Here is a 17,477-nt window from a genome sequence, read left to right as displayed (position 1 = left end):
ATCCTTTAGTTCTTTCTCTGTATTTTCTTTCATTCTCTTAAGCATTCTAAAAAATCATTATTTTTTAAAGGCTTTGTGAGTGTGTCCACGTTCTGGTCTTCTCCATTAGTATTTTCTGTGTTTTTGTCCTCTTCTTGGATAGGCCATCATATCCTGGTTCTTTATTTGTCTTGTACTCTTTTAATGCGCAATGTATATTTAAAAATGTTTAAATGTTCTCTTTTGGATTTACTGCCCAAGATGTATGTTTCCTTGTACTGTAGCAAGCTGGTGATGAAACAATTTCTTGAGCTTCAGCCCTCCTATCAGGAAGGTCTCCCCAGTGAAAATGCACTGAACAGAGTTTCCCCTGGTTTGCTGGGCCTCTCTCTGATTTTGGACTTTGCTTGTTGGTCCTTACAGAGTTCTCCCACTTACAGAAATTTGGCTGTCCCCTCTGTCCCCCAGGATACAAATCTCCTTAGCGCAGCATCTGACACTGGCAGGACTTCATCTCATACTGTAAACCTCTATAATTTTTTATACTCCTTTCATTAACTCAGGCTTTTTTGCTGGAAGGCAAATTCTGGGAGCAGTTTCACCCTAGCATCTATTTTCCCAGTTTGGTCTTTCACAGCTGTAAGGTCTTCAGAAAAGACTAAGGGTGGGTCTCTCAGGAGAAATTATGTAAATGAGAAGGCAGTGATATGATGTATTTAAGATAATTAAGGAGGAAAAACTGCCAACCAAGCATCATATATCTGGTAACCTCTCCTTCAAAAATGAGGGAGAGTTTAAACTATCTACTAATAAACAGACACTGAGAAAGTTCATGAAGAAGAGACCTGCTGTATAAGAAATAATAAAGGAGTACTATAAGAAGATAGGAAAAGAGGAGAGAGAGGTATGGAGAAGAGTGTAGAAATGAGAATTATCAGTAAAGGTAAGTAAAGGGATAAAGAGATAGAAAAAAAACAAGATATTACATGCAAATCCAAAAGACAAAATGGCAGAAGAAAGCACTGCCTTCTTTCAAAGTAAAAATATTGAAAGTTAATGGATTAAGCTCCACAATAAAAAAATAGATGGTAGAATGGATAAAAAGAATGATTTGTCTATTTGCTGTCTACAAGAGAGTCACTTAAGAACAAGGATAAAATCATGTTGATGCCAGAGATACCAGATTCAATTCCTGGTACCTGCCCATGCAAAAATAGAAAAAACATTTTGAAATTGAAAGGGCTTCAAATATAAAACAATTAGAGGAGATAAAAAGGGCACTATCTATTAATAAAAAGGGTAATTCAACAGGAAGGTATAAAAATCATAAATATTAATCCACTGAACCAAAGTGCCCCAAAATGTATGAGGCACATGCTGACAACACTGAAAGAATAAGTAGAAACTTCTACAACAACATTTGGAGACTTCAATGCATCACTTTCATTAATGGATAGTACATCTTGACACAAGTTCAGTAAAGAAACAGATATCTTGAATAATATGATAAATGAAGTAGACTTAACAGACATTTACAGAACATTACAGAACAGGCAGAAACCTGGAAAATTCACAAATTTATGGAATTTTATTAAACAACCAGTGGGTTAAGGAAGAAATTACAAGAGAAGTCAGTGAATATCTCAAGGCAAAAGAAAATGAAAACATGTCATATCAGAACTTATGGGATGCAGCAAAGACAATGGTAAGAGGGAAATTTATTGACCTAAATGCCAATATTAAAAAAGAAGAAAGAGAAAAAATTCTAGAATTAATCTCTCACTTGGAGGGCCTAGAAAACACAAACTAACCCCCAAAGCAAACAAAAAGAACATGAAAACAGTAGAAAGAATCAATAAAACCAGAAGACGGTTCTTTGAGAAGCTCAATAAAAAAGATGGACATTTAGCTAGGCTGCCAAAGAAAACAAGAGAGAAGAGGTAAATTTTAAAAAAATCAGAAATGGGAGGGGGCATAAATATTGGTCTCACAGAGTGCACTATGAACAACTATATGCTAAAAAACTAGACACCTTGGACATAACGGACAACTTTCTAGGAAAGCATGAACAACCAATATTGATGCAAGGAGAAATAGAAGACCTCAACAAACCAATCGCAAGTAAAGAGATTGAACCAGTTATAAAAAAAAAAACAAAAAACCTCCCCAAAAGAAAAGCTCAGGACCAGATGATATCACATGTGAGTACTACCAAATATTCAAGAATGAATTTGCAACAATCCTGCTCAAACTCTTCAAGAAAATTGAAGAGGATGGAAAACTATTCTAATTCATTCTATGAAACCAAAACCAGCGTAATACCAAAGCCAGGCAAAAGTACTACAAGAAAATAAAATTACAAATCAATTTCTAATGAATATAGAAGAAAAAAATCCCCCAAATACTTTAAAATCAAATCCAGCAGCACATTAAAAGAATTATACACCATGACAAAGTGGGTTTTATCCCCGTTATGCCAGGGTGACTCAACTTAAGAAAATCAATTATTGTGATACACCACATCAATAACTTAAAGAAGTAAAACCACATGGTCATCTCTACCAATGCCGAGATAGAATTCAGCAAAACTCAGCATCCTTTCTTCGTTGAAAACACTTCAAATGACAGCAATAGAAGGTATCCTCCTCAACATAATAAAGGACCATATGAAAATTTCACAGCTAATGTCATACACAATAGGGAAAGCCTGAAAACTTTCTTTCTAATATAAGGAACAAGACAAGTATGCTCACTGCCACCATTGTTATTCAACATGTGCTGGAAGTCCTACCTAGAGCAATTAAGTAAGAAAAAGAAATTTCACTTCCAAATTGGAAAAGAAGTAAACCTTTCACTATTTGCAGATGACCTGATCCTGTATGTAGAAAATCCTAAAATAGGAGGAATTAATGAGTAGAGCAAAGGGTCCGGATACAAGGTTAGTATACAAAAATCACTTGTATTTCTGTATGCCAGCAATATGTATGAGCAATATGAGAAGGAAATCAAGAACTAAATTTCTACTTATTTTAGCGACCAAAGAATCAAACATTCAGGAATAAATTTAACCAATGATATAAATGACCTATACACAAAAAACTACGAAACTGCTCAAAGAGATCATGACAGATCAAAAAATGTAAGGACATACTGTGTCCATGGATTGGAAGACTAAATATACTTAAGATGTCAAATCCAACCAAATTGATTTATAGATTCAATAAAATACCACATAAAATTCCAACAGCTTACTTGCAGAAATAGAAAAACCAATAATAAAATTTATTTGGAAGGGCAGTGTGCCCCAAATGGTTAAATATATCTTGAGGAAAAGGAATGATGTGGGAAATGTCACAATATCTGACTTTAAAGCATATTACAAAGCTACAATGGTCAAAACTGCCTGTAATGGCATAAAGATAGGTGTACTGGCCTGTGGAATCGAATTGAGTCTTCAGAGGTTGAACCCTCACATCTATTGGCCTTTTGATCATCCATAAGCTAGTCAAGTTGACTCGACTTGGACAGAGTAGCCTCTTTAACAAATGGTGCTTGGAGAATTGGATATCTACTTTAGAGAAGTAGAACCAGAAGGAGAGATCTGTAAATATGAGATTTATATTTACAACCATGGGAATGGAGAAGTCCAATATCTGTAGGGCATATTGTGAGGCTGGCAGCTCTGATGAAGGTTCTGGATGAACTCCACAGGAGAGGCTTACTGGCTTAAGAAGCAGTGAAAGAGCCTCTCCTTCCTTAAAAGTCTTAAAAATAATGAAATAGGTCCCTATCTCACACCTTATACAAAAATCAACTGAAAATGGATGAAAGATCTAAACATCAGAGCTAAAATAAAGCATTTAAATGAAAACGTAGGGAAATATCTTAAGGATCTTTTGGTAGGCAGTGATTACCAAGACCTTACCCCCTGTGGTGGTTAGGCTCTGTTGTCAACTTGGTCAAATGATTATGCCCAGTTGTCTGTTAGGCAAACACCAGTCTAACAATTGCTGCAAGGATATTTCATGTCTGGTTGATAAACCAGAAGTCTGATGTATTCAATTATAAGTCAGTTGATTGCATCTGTGGCTGATTACATCTGCAGTCAACTAAGGAGTGTTTCCCACAATGAGATAACCCAGTCAATTGAAGGCTTTTAAGGAAGGAGAGGCTCTTTCACTGCTTCTTTAGCCAGTAAGCCTCTCCTGTGGAGTTCATCCAGAACCTTCATCAGAGCTGCCAGCCTCACAATATGCCCTACAGATATTGGACTTCTCCATTCCCGTGGTTGTAAATACAAATCTCATATTTACAGATCTCTCCTTCTGGTTCTACTTCTCTAAAGAACCATGATTAATACAGGTGTGACATAACTATCTGCTCTTTTCATGTAGCTCATATAATTCATAACTCCCAAATCACGAAAACTGTGTACCTAATAAATTATTCTCTGTTCAATCAGAAAGTGCAGAATCATGAGTACAGACTCATCAATTCCTTATTTCCTTTCATGTTTTAGGAAGTTGCATGTGGCCAGTGCCTACTGGATTGTATAGAGGAAGTAGATGATTCCCATCATCACTAAAGAGTTCTCTATATAAGCTTTGTTTCAGTTTCCTTGGCTGCTCAAGGAAATACCATGCAATATCTTGGCTTAAACAAGAGAAATGTATTAGCTCATGGTTTTGAGGCTTAGAGACTGTCCAAATCAGGAGGTCATCAAATCATGCTTTCTTGCTAAACACTGTGTCATTCTGGGGATAATCCTTGGTACTTAGCTTGTCACATGGCCAGGTACATGATAGCCTATTCTGGCTCTACCTTCTCTTCTGGGTTCCATTGATTCAGCTTCTGGTGCTCTCTCTGTGATTTATTCACTTTCTTTCTGAATTTCATTCTCTCTAGTAATAGGATTAAGACCCCTCTGATTCAATTGGGCCATACCTTAACTGAAGCCACCCCATCAAAAGGACCTACTTACAGTGGGTTCATAACCACAAGATTTAGTTAAGATTAAGACTATATTTCTCTGGAATGGATACATCTCCAAGCCACCACAAACTTCAAATTTGAGTTTTAGCAAGACCAATTCATAGATATTGAGTATGTCTACTGAGAGATACATCTGTGTGGCTGCCTCATTTTGTAATGTTATCAATCTTTGGAAATCATTGCTTAGATCCAATATTTCATTAAAGAGTGAATATTGCTTATACTCCAATAATATCATTTTTTTAATTATTATTTTTAAATAGGAAATTGGTTTTCTAGCATCTTCCAAGGCAGACTAATGAACATATTGTTGCTGCTATTATTATTGTTGTTATTGTCATTATTATTTTGACTGTAAGTAATGGATTTAAATGCATTGGTTCATATTATTACATTTATGAGCCCCTTCAATTTGGTTTCAGGATACTTTTTGCATGTTTCAAGTGATCTTTGATAGCTTCCTTGCCCCCTATCTGGTGCAATGTGGTGTTTCAGGCTCTGCTTGCATTCTCTTCCTGCCACAGACCTGGTATTAGCTATATGTCCAGGAGTCAATTTATTGTGAAATATTAACAGACTGTCATTGCTGCTGGCCTTGCTCCTAGACCCTATAAGTAAAGAAAGCTAAGAGATACATATTTTCAATTATAGAATATAATAATGAGTTAATACTGATATTTTTAAAATTAAATGCGGGACCCTGTTTTTTATCCATTTTTTTCTTAACCTCACCTAACTTATTTTAACTTGAAAATCTGACTTCCCAATAACACTGTGTTGGTTTGCTAAAGCTGCCAGAATGGAATATGCCAGAAATGGGATGTCTTTTAGAAAGGGAATTTATTATATTAGAAGTTCAGAGTTCTAAGGCCAGAAAATTGTCCAAACTAAGGCATCCAGAGAAAGTTACCTTAACACAAGAAAAGGCTGATGAAGTTCAAGGCTTCTCTGCCAGCTAGAAAGGCACATAATGATGTCTGCTAACTTTCTTTCCTGGCTTCTTCACATGGCTTCCCCCAGGGCATTTTCTTTCTGCATCTCCAAATGTCTCTCTGTGTTGGCACTGTGGAGTCTGTCAGCTCTGAGGCTTTTTCCCAAATGGTTCCCTCTTAAAGGACTCTACTAAGTGACCCACTTTGAATGGGTAGAGACACATCTCCATGGAAATATCCAATCAAAAGGTCCAGTATTTTTTTCCATTTCCCTTTCTCTGGTTATTTTCCACTAAGGACATATATCAAATTGTTCTATGTTAAAGTCACTTGAAGGCGTTTCTTAAAGACTCTAACTTTAGCTTGGCTTACACTTAAACATGTTTGCTTTATTTTTATTCTTTGAGAATTATTTATTTTTATATTTGTGTAAAATTACATGTTTCAATGTCAAAACTAAATTTGAGTAAATGTTTTCTAAAGTTTCTTTCCATTTTAAAAAGATAAACCAGTATGTATGCATACTTTCACCTCTCTGCACAGGTGGCTGACAGTAGAAATCTGTTTATCCTATTCTCCACTTTTCTGTCCTTACATAATATCTGGGGAAGTTTCCTCAAATATATGCATAGTTTTCTTTTTTTCTTACTGAGCTCTGGAGTACTTCATTATGGGGAGTTCCTTAATAAGCATCCTACTAGGCGAGCTTTTGGATTATTTTTAGTTCTTGGCTATCAAAAATTGGGCTGAAATGAAAAAAATTTTCTATTTCTGCAAATGAGTATTAGCAGAAGATTCCTGGATCTTGTATTTCTAGGCTGATGGGTAAATACACATGCCATTTTGCTTGATAGTTCTTGATAAATTCTGCTCTGTTGGGTTGTTCCATTTGCTTTCTGACAGGGAAGCACAGAGTGCTTGGCCCACCTTGAAGGTATGTGAATCTTTGAAGTGGTTAACAGATGTTTCATGAATTTTTAATTGCATTTTTCACACTGACCACAGCTGAACATCTTTTCATCTGTATAAGGTCTGTCTGACTGGTGGCTGCTTATTCCCCTCAGAGCAAGTGTCTAACACTTGAGCCCTTCTCTCCAGGGCCCATTGTTTTTAAACCCTATTTTATACTTTCTCCTGCATAATTATATTTTAAAGATTCCCATCCCAAATGAGTAACAATACTAGAGCAATGAAAAAGTGCACTAAATCTACTCAAAGTCATACTTTGTTGAAATTTGTACATGGCAAAAACTGATTTTTGCGTATTGTCCATTCTCTTGTTGTCAGTCTACCTCAGTTCAGAGCTGTGTCTCCTTACGTCAGCTATGACTTCTACAATGTTGAGTAGGCAACCCTATTCCTGTTTTCTTCGATCATTCCTATCTGGTCTTTACTTCTCCTGCTAGAGTGTAGAAGGCAAAATATATAATGTAATGATGAGGACACTGCTGTACTCTGTCAGTTTACAGGAAGATGCTGACACTTCCCTCAGATTAAGGTGTGATGTTCATGATTATAGGAATATATAGAGACATTATTGTTTATATAATTTGAATATAATCTATGAAAATTCACTGGATTAATTCAGTTTTTTATGCTTGAAGTCACTGATGATGAAAATAGAAGTGGCTAAGAAATGGTTGAAGTCGCAATCACCCAGGCATTGAAGACTCCCACAAAAAGGAACATTCTCAAAAATGCCTAGAATATTGTCAATATAAACTTATTATTCCATACTAACTTATGTCCTATTCATTTGTCCTCTTTGTAAAAATCTTTGTCAATTAATTATGGAACACACATACTGACATCTGATTTTGGGAAGAAAAACATTTTATTTTATGAAAAGCAAGAGTAAGTGGAGTTCAGTAGAATGAACATATCAAAAGTACTTTAATCAATTTTCATATTTTAGAGTGGAAATATGATGAAATTGTCATCCTCAGACTTATTTCTAATACATAATTTTATAACAGGCATAATGAGTGTTGAAGAATGCAAGGATAGAGCTCATAATTAATTTATCTAGCTGTACAATTTTCAAAGTGTTCTTTACTTAATTAAACCTTTTAATAATCCTGTGACACGAACACAATTGATAATACATTTGCATACTCCAGTAGATATGGGAAGCCAGTTGTTTGAAAACCCCTATCTGGGTTAGTAAAATTAAGGATTAAAACATTTCTAGCCTTTGTGGTATAAGCAGAACTTCATGTGTCCCAGTGATGCAGGAGATACTTGCAATCTCATTCACTAAGAATTTCCTTCTACCTATCTAGACAGATCTAAAATATCTATCTAAATAACACTTTCTAAAATGATATTTTACTTATTATATAATTTAAAATCTCTTCCTCCTCACCTACACCCTACAAAAAAATTAAGGCTCTATGATGTCAGAGATATTTTTCTCTTGTTTCCTCTCCTGATTTATTTATAGCTTCTAAAATAAGTGCATGACAAATTTGTGTTCAGCTGACATTATTTGAGTGATAAGGTGGCCATCTAGTGGGTCGTGGATAAACCCTAGATAATACAGAGTCTCACTGTTCCTCTGATTCAGAATCGTTCCCCTGTGATGCCCTCATAGTCCTGCTGAGCTTAGGGGAGCTGTGGTCATGCCAGTGCAATCCCTGGACAGCCATATCCACTCCCTTCCCAATGGTGGGTCCTTGTACATCATACTTTAATGTTATCCTTTATTGTAGCTATGTACACTCTTGCTTACCTGTGTGAATACTAATTTTTCTGCCTCACGTCTGTAAAGACAGGGTTGTGAAGAAATAAGGAATTAAGAATTTGCTCAATTTGCAGCTGAAGTAGTTCTGTTGATATTTATCAAGAACTTTTTCCAAACCACAGAGCCTCCATAATGCTTAAACGCCCTCTGAATATGAGAAAGTCAAGGTTTCCATTATTTTCTTACTTCTATGAGTGAGGAAAGATCACTAATTTGAAAGATGTTCCATGAGGTTCATATATGTTAGTATTTCCAGATGTACAACAACAGTGAATACATATGTACTTCTATTGGGTCCAATTGATTGGCTGTTGAGAGGCAATGATCTCCCCAGAGCAGTCTGGTGATTACTAGACGTTCAGGAGTGTGATCCCTAAAGTCTTGCTTCAGAAGACATAGTAATTACCACCTATTAATATAAACATGGCCTGATGACCATGGTTAGCCAATAACATTCCTGCTGCAGATTTCAAATGAAGAAATACCAATGTTTTTGCCAGTGCTTTGAAAAACAAGTTAAGCTACAGTTGATCACCTTGCAGGAGAAGCCATCACTAAAGGCACTGATCCTGTATCCAGGGTACAGACATAGTAAGTACTTTTCATCATTAATAGTATACTGACCTCATGTTCTTGCATTCAACTTGTTGCTTTCCCCTCACTTCTTTAAAATCTCTTACTATCTTGTTTTAAAAAAGCAAATGAATTAGAATTTCAAACAAGCCTGTCTATAGGCATGGACACAACTCATTCTGGTTAATAGTTCAATGAAAAAAGCAGTTAAACCAATCACTCCATAAAAATAGATGATGAATTCAATGTAAAGAAAAATGTCAGCTGGAAGGCAGTGAACCAGTGAGCAAATTCCTACTGCCATTCATACCATTTTTTAAAAACATGGTATTTTAGATCAGATAAAATGTCTAAAATAAAAAAAGCATAGTTTTCATTGTGGTAACTATTATTTGAAAATGAAAAAACCCACCATCATTTATTGACTCATGCAAATATCTGAGCAAGTGTTCAGGGACTGTACATGCTGAAAACTAACCCTGAAAAGCAGAATAATAATTTAGGAGCATTATAAAGGAACATAAATATAAAGTATATAATGTAGAATATTTGAATTAAAATATTTCTTAGTTAGACAAATTCTAAGAATTTTTTCAATGTCCTACATTTTATGCAGAGCTCCAGGATTTCAATACAATGTTAAAAACTACATGGTATATCTTCTTCACTGTTGAGTCCCTTGTACCTAATTGAAACCTGAAAAATGTCAGGCTCTCAATACTGATTTCTTCAAAGACTGAATCAATAAGTGAATAGATAAATGGATAATACCATGAATAACCCAATTATATCATTAATCAATGGATTTTTTTACTTATGATCTAAAGTTAAAAAAACTGCTCTTTTATATAATACATAACAAAAGGCTATATAAATATTTATTTAATTTTAATTGGATTCATGCTTTCACTTGGAAGAACTCATAAAAATTATCCCTTTAGTTTTGAAAAATGCTAAATCATTATCTAAGCGGAGGGGAGAAATTTACTGACAGATCATTTTTAGTAGGTAAATGTAGGGAATGGTTTTGACTGTAAAATTTGATCATCATTTTATTAATTTGAGGTAAGAATAATAATTAGTAATGGGATCACTTGTATATATCACATAATTAATTAATTGAAGAGTGACCTATAAAATAGCTACCACTCTAAGTATGTACTAGTTGGGATATAAGGTGGCTTTATAAAATGCTAATTATATATATATATATGTATATATATATAAAAGCATATACCATTTCTATGCTTAAATATATGCAACTAGTCAGTGGATGAGATGAGAGAAAAGTCAGATTTTTGAGTCCAGAAATTTCTGTTCTTGGTAGAATGTTACTTTGTCACATAGAAAATCATGTTTAAAACAGAATTTTCTTTATAAATAAAAAAATTACAAGTAGTAAATCAATGCTCAAAATATCTAATGACTTCAACCTAAGGTAGTCTGCATCATTTTAACTGCTTAATATATTCGTGAAGATTTGAGGTGATGCCAGTGTGGAAAGCATAAATCCATTTGCAGAAACCTTCAAACATCTAATATAAAGGAAGAGAATCAAAGGCATTTCTTATTTTTACAGGTTTCATGACTTATTTTGATAAAACCAACTATATATTTATGTTAGATAACTTATGGATGAACAGGCTAGTTACTGATGATGAATGACTAATTCAGCAAAAAGTCTGATTTGCTTACTTATACAAATTCAATCTCTTTTAATTTCTAGATTTGTAAAATTATCAAGAAGTTGTGCTGTCCCAAAGACATTTTAGGTTGCTACAATCTGGTACATAGGAATGATTAATATGGACAAAATTATAATTTATTCAAAATAGAGATGCATATGTTTTTTTATATATAAATTTGAACACAAATTAACATGGTAATGAAATACAAATTTAATTCTGTGTAGTGTATACCCTGGGTGTAGTAACTGGGTAACTCCATCAACGTTATCTTGCAATTAGTGCTAATGCTTGTAGTAATTTTTTTGTCCCTAAACCAAAGAGATTAAGTTAATATTCCTTAAATGAACTGATCTGTGAGCAGGACATAAGGTTATTTCAATTAAACACATATGACTTCTTTAGAAAGGTGTTCCAGTTAAACTTAGAAAACATCCTCAGAATGGCAGTGCTGAAAAGTATGCTAATTCATGCAATTACGGGGAATTCTTCTGAAGTTTTCTTTAAAAAAATGTATATATATACACACATGCACAGTTACTAATTTTTAATAAAGAGAAGTATGTAATGAAATCTGAAACTTCACAAACCAGTTACATATTTTTATATTTTTAATTAAAAATGATTATTTTAAATTGTAAACAGTTCAAAAGGATTTAAAAATGAGATAAGTTCTTTTAAGGACCTGTGGGTGCATCTGTGTTTATGTTATTAATATATTTTTGGTCTATCTCCAGCTATTCCTTTCTCTTTCTCAATCTATATATTTTTAGCTATTCCATTTTATTTACAAAAATAGAGATAGACCATACACATTATTTTCTATTCTTTATTTATACTTAATATATCTTACGAGCAATTTTGTAGAACTATGGAAGACATTATTCAATATAATCAAAATGTTTTTATTTTAAATGTTACTTAGTAAAAGGAGGTTTTTCTACTGTGGTGCAAAATTCTTCAGATTAGCCAAACTAACTTTCACTAACAATGAGGAAAATCTTTTGAATATGAAATTCTAGCCTAAAAATCAGGGGGATATTTGAAAACAATTATTTGTTAACATGATCTTAGTTCTCTCAAGATTAGCAAATTACATAAAAAACTACTTTCATGCTTTTTGATTAAGATTTAAATTCCAGTGTTCACACTTTCAGGCAAATCAATGTATTGGGAAATCAAAAATTTTTTAAAGCACTTAAAATTATCTAAAGTATGTGTTTTCCTCAAATGCTTAACTGATCAGAATCTATATCTTTTAATAATACATTTGAGATTATTCGCAAGAGTAGAGACCCTTTCTGTTTCCTAGCACCAGTGATAGGAATTTGTGGAATCAATGAATAAATCAATTAATGATCATATATGAATTAAGTTGTTCACAACACTAAATAACACTATTCTATTTTTACAGATGAAGGAAATACATCTGGGCTCAAGAGAGTTAATAGTTTTTTTTTATAGTAAATGATGGTGATAGGGTCCAAATCTCATGCTTCTTTTTTCTGTAGACTTGGTCCTGGTGATTCTGCAATAGAAGATTCCAGTTTTCTAGATCAGCATATTGGCTATATCATTGTATGAAATAAGAGTTTTTTTCTAAATGCCTGGTTTTAGTATCTTTACTAAGGTAGAAAGAATGGCCTTTCTCTCATAGCACATGGACAGGATTGAATGAGACAATCTATATAATTCATATAGGACTGTGCCCAGGAAATTGTACATATTCTACAATTTTATCTAAAAGTATGTTGCGCACTTACTATATGAACCGATTGTAATAAAGATGAAACATATGTTACAGAAGACTTTAATTAGCTCATCTTCATAAAAATATGAGAACCTTATTTGAAAATTGATAGAGTCATTAAATCCAGCAGAGGTTTCTGAATTGTCCATTGAATGCAGCAAAAGAATGACAACCAGACAAAAACACGCAGTCTGTTATCGTGAAAACAGCAGCTGTTAAGTTGGACTGGTATTTTGTAAAAAAATTCCTTTGTAAAAAAAGGAATACAATATTACTTTTCAGTATCATTGAGATATTTAGAAATAATACATGACACTTATTTAGAAAGTGTCTGAAATGTTTTGAAAATTGTACAAAGCAATACTTAGTTGCAATATCATCATTATACTTATTTCTGAAGATAATGACAAGGAACATTTAGGGAATATAGAATGTGTACAATTTCCTGGGCACAGTCCTATATGAATTATACAGATTGTCTCATTCAATCCTGTCCATGTGCTATGAGAGAAAGGCCATTCTTTCTACCTTAGTAAAGATATTAAAACCAGGCATTTAGAAAAAAACTTATTTCATACAATGATATAGCCAATATGCTGATCTAGAAAACTGGAAATCAGAGCTGGTTTCTTTATCACTTAAAGCTGTGCATGGTGATGAACACACAACTATATGAGGATATTGTGAGCCACTGATTGTGTACCTGAATGGACTGTATGTGTGTGAAGACATCTCAATAAAAATACTTTATAAAAAGAAAAAGACTGTTTTTTGTCTAGCTGTTCAATCATCCTCAAAAATATATAAAAATATATGATTTATGTTAGCTCAATTATTTAAACATACAGAGATAATATCTTGATGATAGAGCTGAACAGTTTCACCCTTTGGAACAAAAGATGTTCAGATAAAGATATAGTGATGTGAATATTACAGTGAAGTGGCAATAGTCAATGATTAAAAATCTTTGTTTAGCACCAAATATGGGTAAAGAACTTTACTTCACATAGGGAGGGCACGAAGTTTCATAAGACACAATCTTAGGCAAGTTATGAAGAACAACAGGTAGGACAAAGTATTTGCTCAATTTCCCTTCAATGTGAAGCAGTTTGTGAAAAGTATCATAAGTCTGTTCAATGAAAAGTAGCCATGGTCTTCACTGAGACAGTCCTTGAAAAACTCATGTGCATGTTATTTGATAAATTCACAACAGAGTCGATTGGCAGAAAGATGTTCGGGGGAACAGTTTAACATGAACAGATGTAGGGTCACAAGTGTTTTTGGAGGTAGGTAATAAGTTTATCTGATAAAAATTCGAGCAGAATTGGCAGATCTTTCTTTCCAAATAAAGTGTAGCATTCAGTCATTTTAACTGTGGACAAGTTCGTTGTTCGTTGTTCCAACTGTCCATTATTATTATTGTCATTGCTGTTGTTACTATTTATTATTATTGTTGTTATTGCTATTATTTTGAAGGAGTGAGAATAAAGATTTTAAAAGAATGATAGAGAATTGGAGGCATGCCAGTAACAATCGTAAGTCAAATGCCAAAACTGTTCAATATTTCTATTGGTGAATAGATCAGAATACTGAAGAAATCAGCAATTATATCTATCAGAAGTTGGTTAGAGGGGCAGAAATGAAAGAAGAAAGTTCAGAAATGTTCTTGAACAATATAAAGAATAAAGAAGGCAGAGCAAAATTAGTAATTTAGGATGAAAGAAAAGCTAAATTATTTCTGCAAAAAATTACAGTTGCAATAATTGTGATTCAATTTTGTATTGCTTTGTTTTGTTTTTCAGCAAGAGGAACCAAACCTTCTTTTGGAAAAGTGGAAAACTAAGGAGGATAATCAGGGATCATAAGGAACAGGTACAAGAGGCTGTAAGAGAAAGAGGAAACAAGAATACTTGGCTCTATTGATGGAAGGAACATCTCTCTCTTTAAAAGGAGAGATAGAGGGCTAGAAAAAATAGCTTGATGAATAAGAATTCAATGGCAAAATGTGGAGCAAATTTTTATGATGTAAATGAAGTAAAGAGGTAAAGAGAATGTGTGATTTGTTTCATATATTGGAGTAAGAAAAATTCCATCTGATTTCAGTAATGAATGTCCTAGTGGCAGAAGGTAAATTAAGATAATTTTTACATTATTGTCCATAAAATACTTGTTCTTTTTTTCCCTAATATTGTCTGCACACCCAAAATAAAAATGAAAGTCTAGGAAAAATCCAAAAGATTTTAGTCCAGTTTTCTAGTGTGCAACATTATCTTCAAAGATCATTAAGGCTCTATCTATACAGTCTCTATATGTACATATCTGTTGTATTATGAGAAAATTACATACTCCAATAGAAATAAATATAATTTAATATATACCTATTTCATTATGAGAAAATTGCATACTTCCATGGAAATAAATATCATTTAATATATATATATTAAACTCATATTTGCTGATTATGAGTAATTAGATTGTGATCTGTTCTTCACTTCTACAGTAGGAATAGGATATTATGGAAGCTAATTAATGTAGCAGCACATAATTTCCCTTCCAAAATATTAGCACCATTGGACTAAATTAAATTAAGAATTAGACCCATCTTCCCGTAATTTGAATGTTTATATATTCAGGGCTTTTCTCCTTGCTTCCCAGGTACAAGCTCTCCTTGTTTCCCAGAGATGCCCAATTCCACGGTGACAGAGTTTCTCCTCATGGGATTTTCTGATGTGTGGGAAGTACGGGTTCTGCATGCCATGTCATTCTCCCTGATATATTTGGTGACTGTCATTGGGAATGTTCTCATTATTATTGTCACAACCCTTGACAGGAGCCTTCACACTCCCATGTACTTCTTTCTCAGGAATCTGTCCATCTTGGATGCATGCTACATTTCAGTCACTGTCCCAAATTCATGTGTCAATTCTCTGCTTGACAGAATCACCATTTCAAAGGCAGGGTGTGTAGCTCAGGTCTTCCTAGTGGTTTTCTTTGTATACGTGGAGCTGATGCTCCTCACCATTATGGCTCAGGATCGCTACGTGGCCATCTGTCAGCCCCTTCATTATCCTGTGATCATGAGCCCTCAGGTTTGTGTCCAGATGACACTGGCTTCCATACTCAGTGGACTGGTATACTCAGGATTACACACAGGCAACACTTTCCGGCTGCCTTTCTGTCAGTCCAACGTGGTCCATCAGTTCTTCTGTGATATCCCCTCTCTGTTACGGCTTTCCTGCTCTGACACCTTAAGCAATGAGATCCTAATTGTTGCTTCAGGTCTAAGCATTGGTGGTGGCTGTTTCATCTTCATTATCAGGTCTTATATTCACATATTTTCTACTGTGTTCAAGTTTCCAAATGGAGAAGACAGAGCAAAAGCCTTTTCTACTTGTGTTCCCCACATCCTTGTGGTCTCAATATTTCTCAGCTCAGGCTTTTATGTCTACTTGAAACCATCTGTAATCTCTGCAACCATACAAGACATGGTCCTTACTGTGTTCTATTGCATCATTCCCCCACTCTTGAACCCAATAATTTACAGCCTTAGAAATGATCAAATAAAATGTGCCCTACGGAAAATTGTGAAAAGAACATTGTCTTTTCAAATTATGAAGTAATTTGTTGAAACTCATGTTTTCACCATTAAATTGAGGTTATTGATTGGAATTATGTATATACAATTGGCATAAGTTCAAGAGATAAGTTAATCAAATATATAGCTTATCTAAATCTTTCCTTTTTGAGATTTTTGTGTGATTTTAATTGGCTTTTTCTCTTGATCCAGTGAAGAGAAAAGAAGAAGGCACAATCAGGCATGTTTAACCCACTAATTTCTCTCAGTAAAATTGTTTTAAAAAGCTTAAAATATTATCTTTATAAATATTTTAGGCTAAAATTTATCTTCTATATTTACTGTTCTTTAAATATTGGTCAACCTGAAATGAATATTCTGTCGATAATGTTTGATATTCCATAATTTATATTGTAGGAGAAGTGAAAGCATTCAGTCATTTATTCATTCACAAAATAATTGTGGAAAGCTATTTTAATTTGTGGACCATAAAATCATGACTTAAATGCATCTGTGAAAAGAGAAGTAGTTTGGGGTCAGAGGGGTCACTCATGAGGGGGTCAGAAACACTTTACACTGCTTCCTTTAAATATACAGATAAATTATTCTGATAACAAAACAAAATTTTTGTTTCATATACACACACACATACACACGCAGAATTTCCAAGATTGATTAAGGAAATGTATGCATTTTCTATTTATACTTATTATCACATGCCTCTTCATACATCCATTAACTCCAACAAGGAGTAAAAAATAATGTCATTTACTTTTTGACAATGTCATATATATAAATGGAAGATTTATGTTTTTGTCAAGAGCATCAATCAGTATTTGCTAGGTTATACTGCAGTGACTAGTAACCCTCACACTTGATGGCTTAATAGAACAAAGTTATACTTGTAGCTCACATTATCTGCCAATGAGGGTCAGCAGGGGTGTTTTGTGAATTGGCTGTCCTTGATGGAGACTTAAAGTTCTTGCAAAAATAAGAACCCATTCATGCTGCAATATGATTTTGAGCATTTACTAAAAATATTTGCAAGTAGGAAGAAATAATAGGAGGACACACAAACTGGGAGCCAAGTGACTATTCATCTCAGATCCAAACATGTCAGCTTCATGAATTGCTTCACAAATATGGATATAAGCCATTGCAACCCTCTCCACAACTTTCCAGAGGAATTTTTAGCATCCACAGTGGAGAGAGACTGGCTCAAAAGTAAACAAACTTATAGTAAATATTT

General features: G+C 33.9%; 1 protein-coding gene across 1 annotated transcript in view; it reads left to right on the top strand.

The window, feature by feature from the left end:
• Nucleotides 1–16,274, top strand: part of LOC143668728 (olfactory receptor 14C36-like) — a 39,268-nt gene extending 22,994 nt beyond the window's left edge. Inside the window, exons 2-3 of the mRNA XM_077143281.1 lie at nt 14,457–14,526; nt 15,310–16,274. Of these exons, the coding sequence (XP_076999396.1) occupies nt 15,336–16,274 (939 nt within the window). The 5' untranslated portion in view covers nt 14,457–14,526; nt 15,310–15,335. The remainder of the gene's footprint in view (nt 1–14,456; nt 14,527–15,309) is intronic.
• Nucleotides 16,275–17,477: the final 1,203 nt, after the last annotated feature.

The sequence above is a fragment of the Tamandua tetradactyla genome, chromosome 25 (genome assembly GCF_023851605.1).
Source record: "Tamandua tetradactyla isolate mTamTet1 chromosome 25, mTamTet1.pri, whole genome shotgun sequence".
NCBI lineage: Eukaryota > Metazoa > Chordata > Mammalia > Pilosa > Myrmecophagidae > Tamandua > Tamandua tetradactyla.
This window is presented reverse-complemented; position numbering and strand designations above follow the sequence as displayed.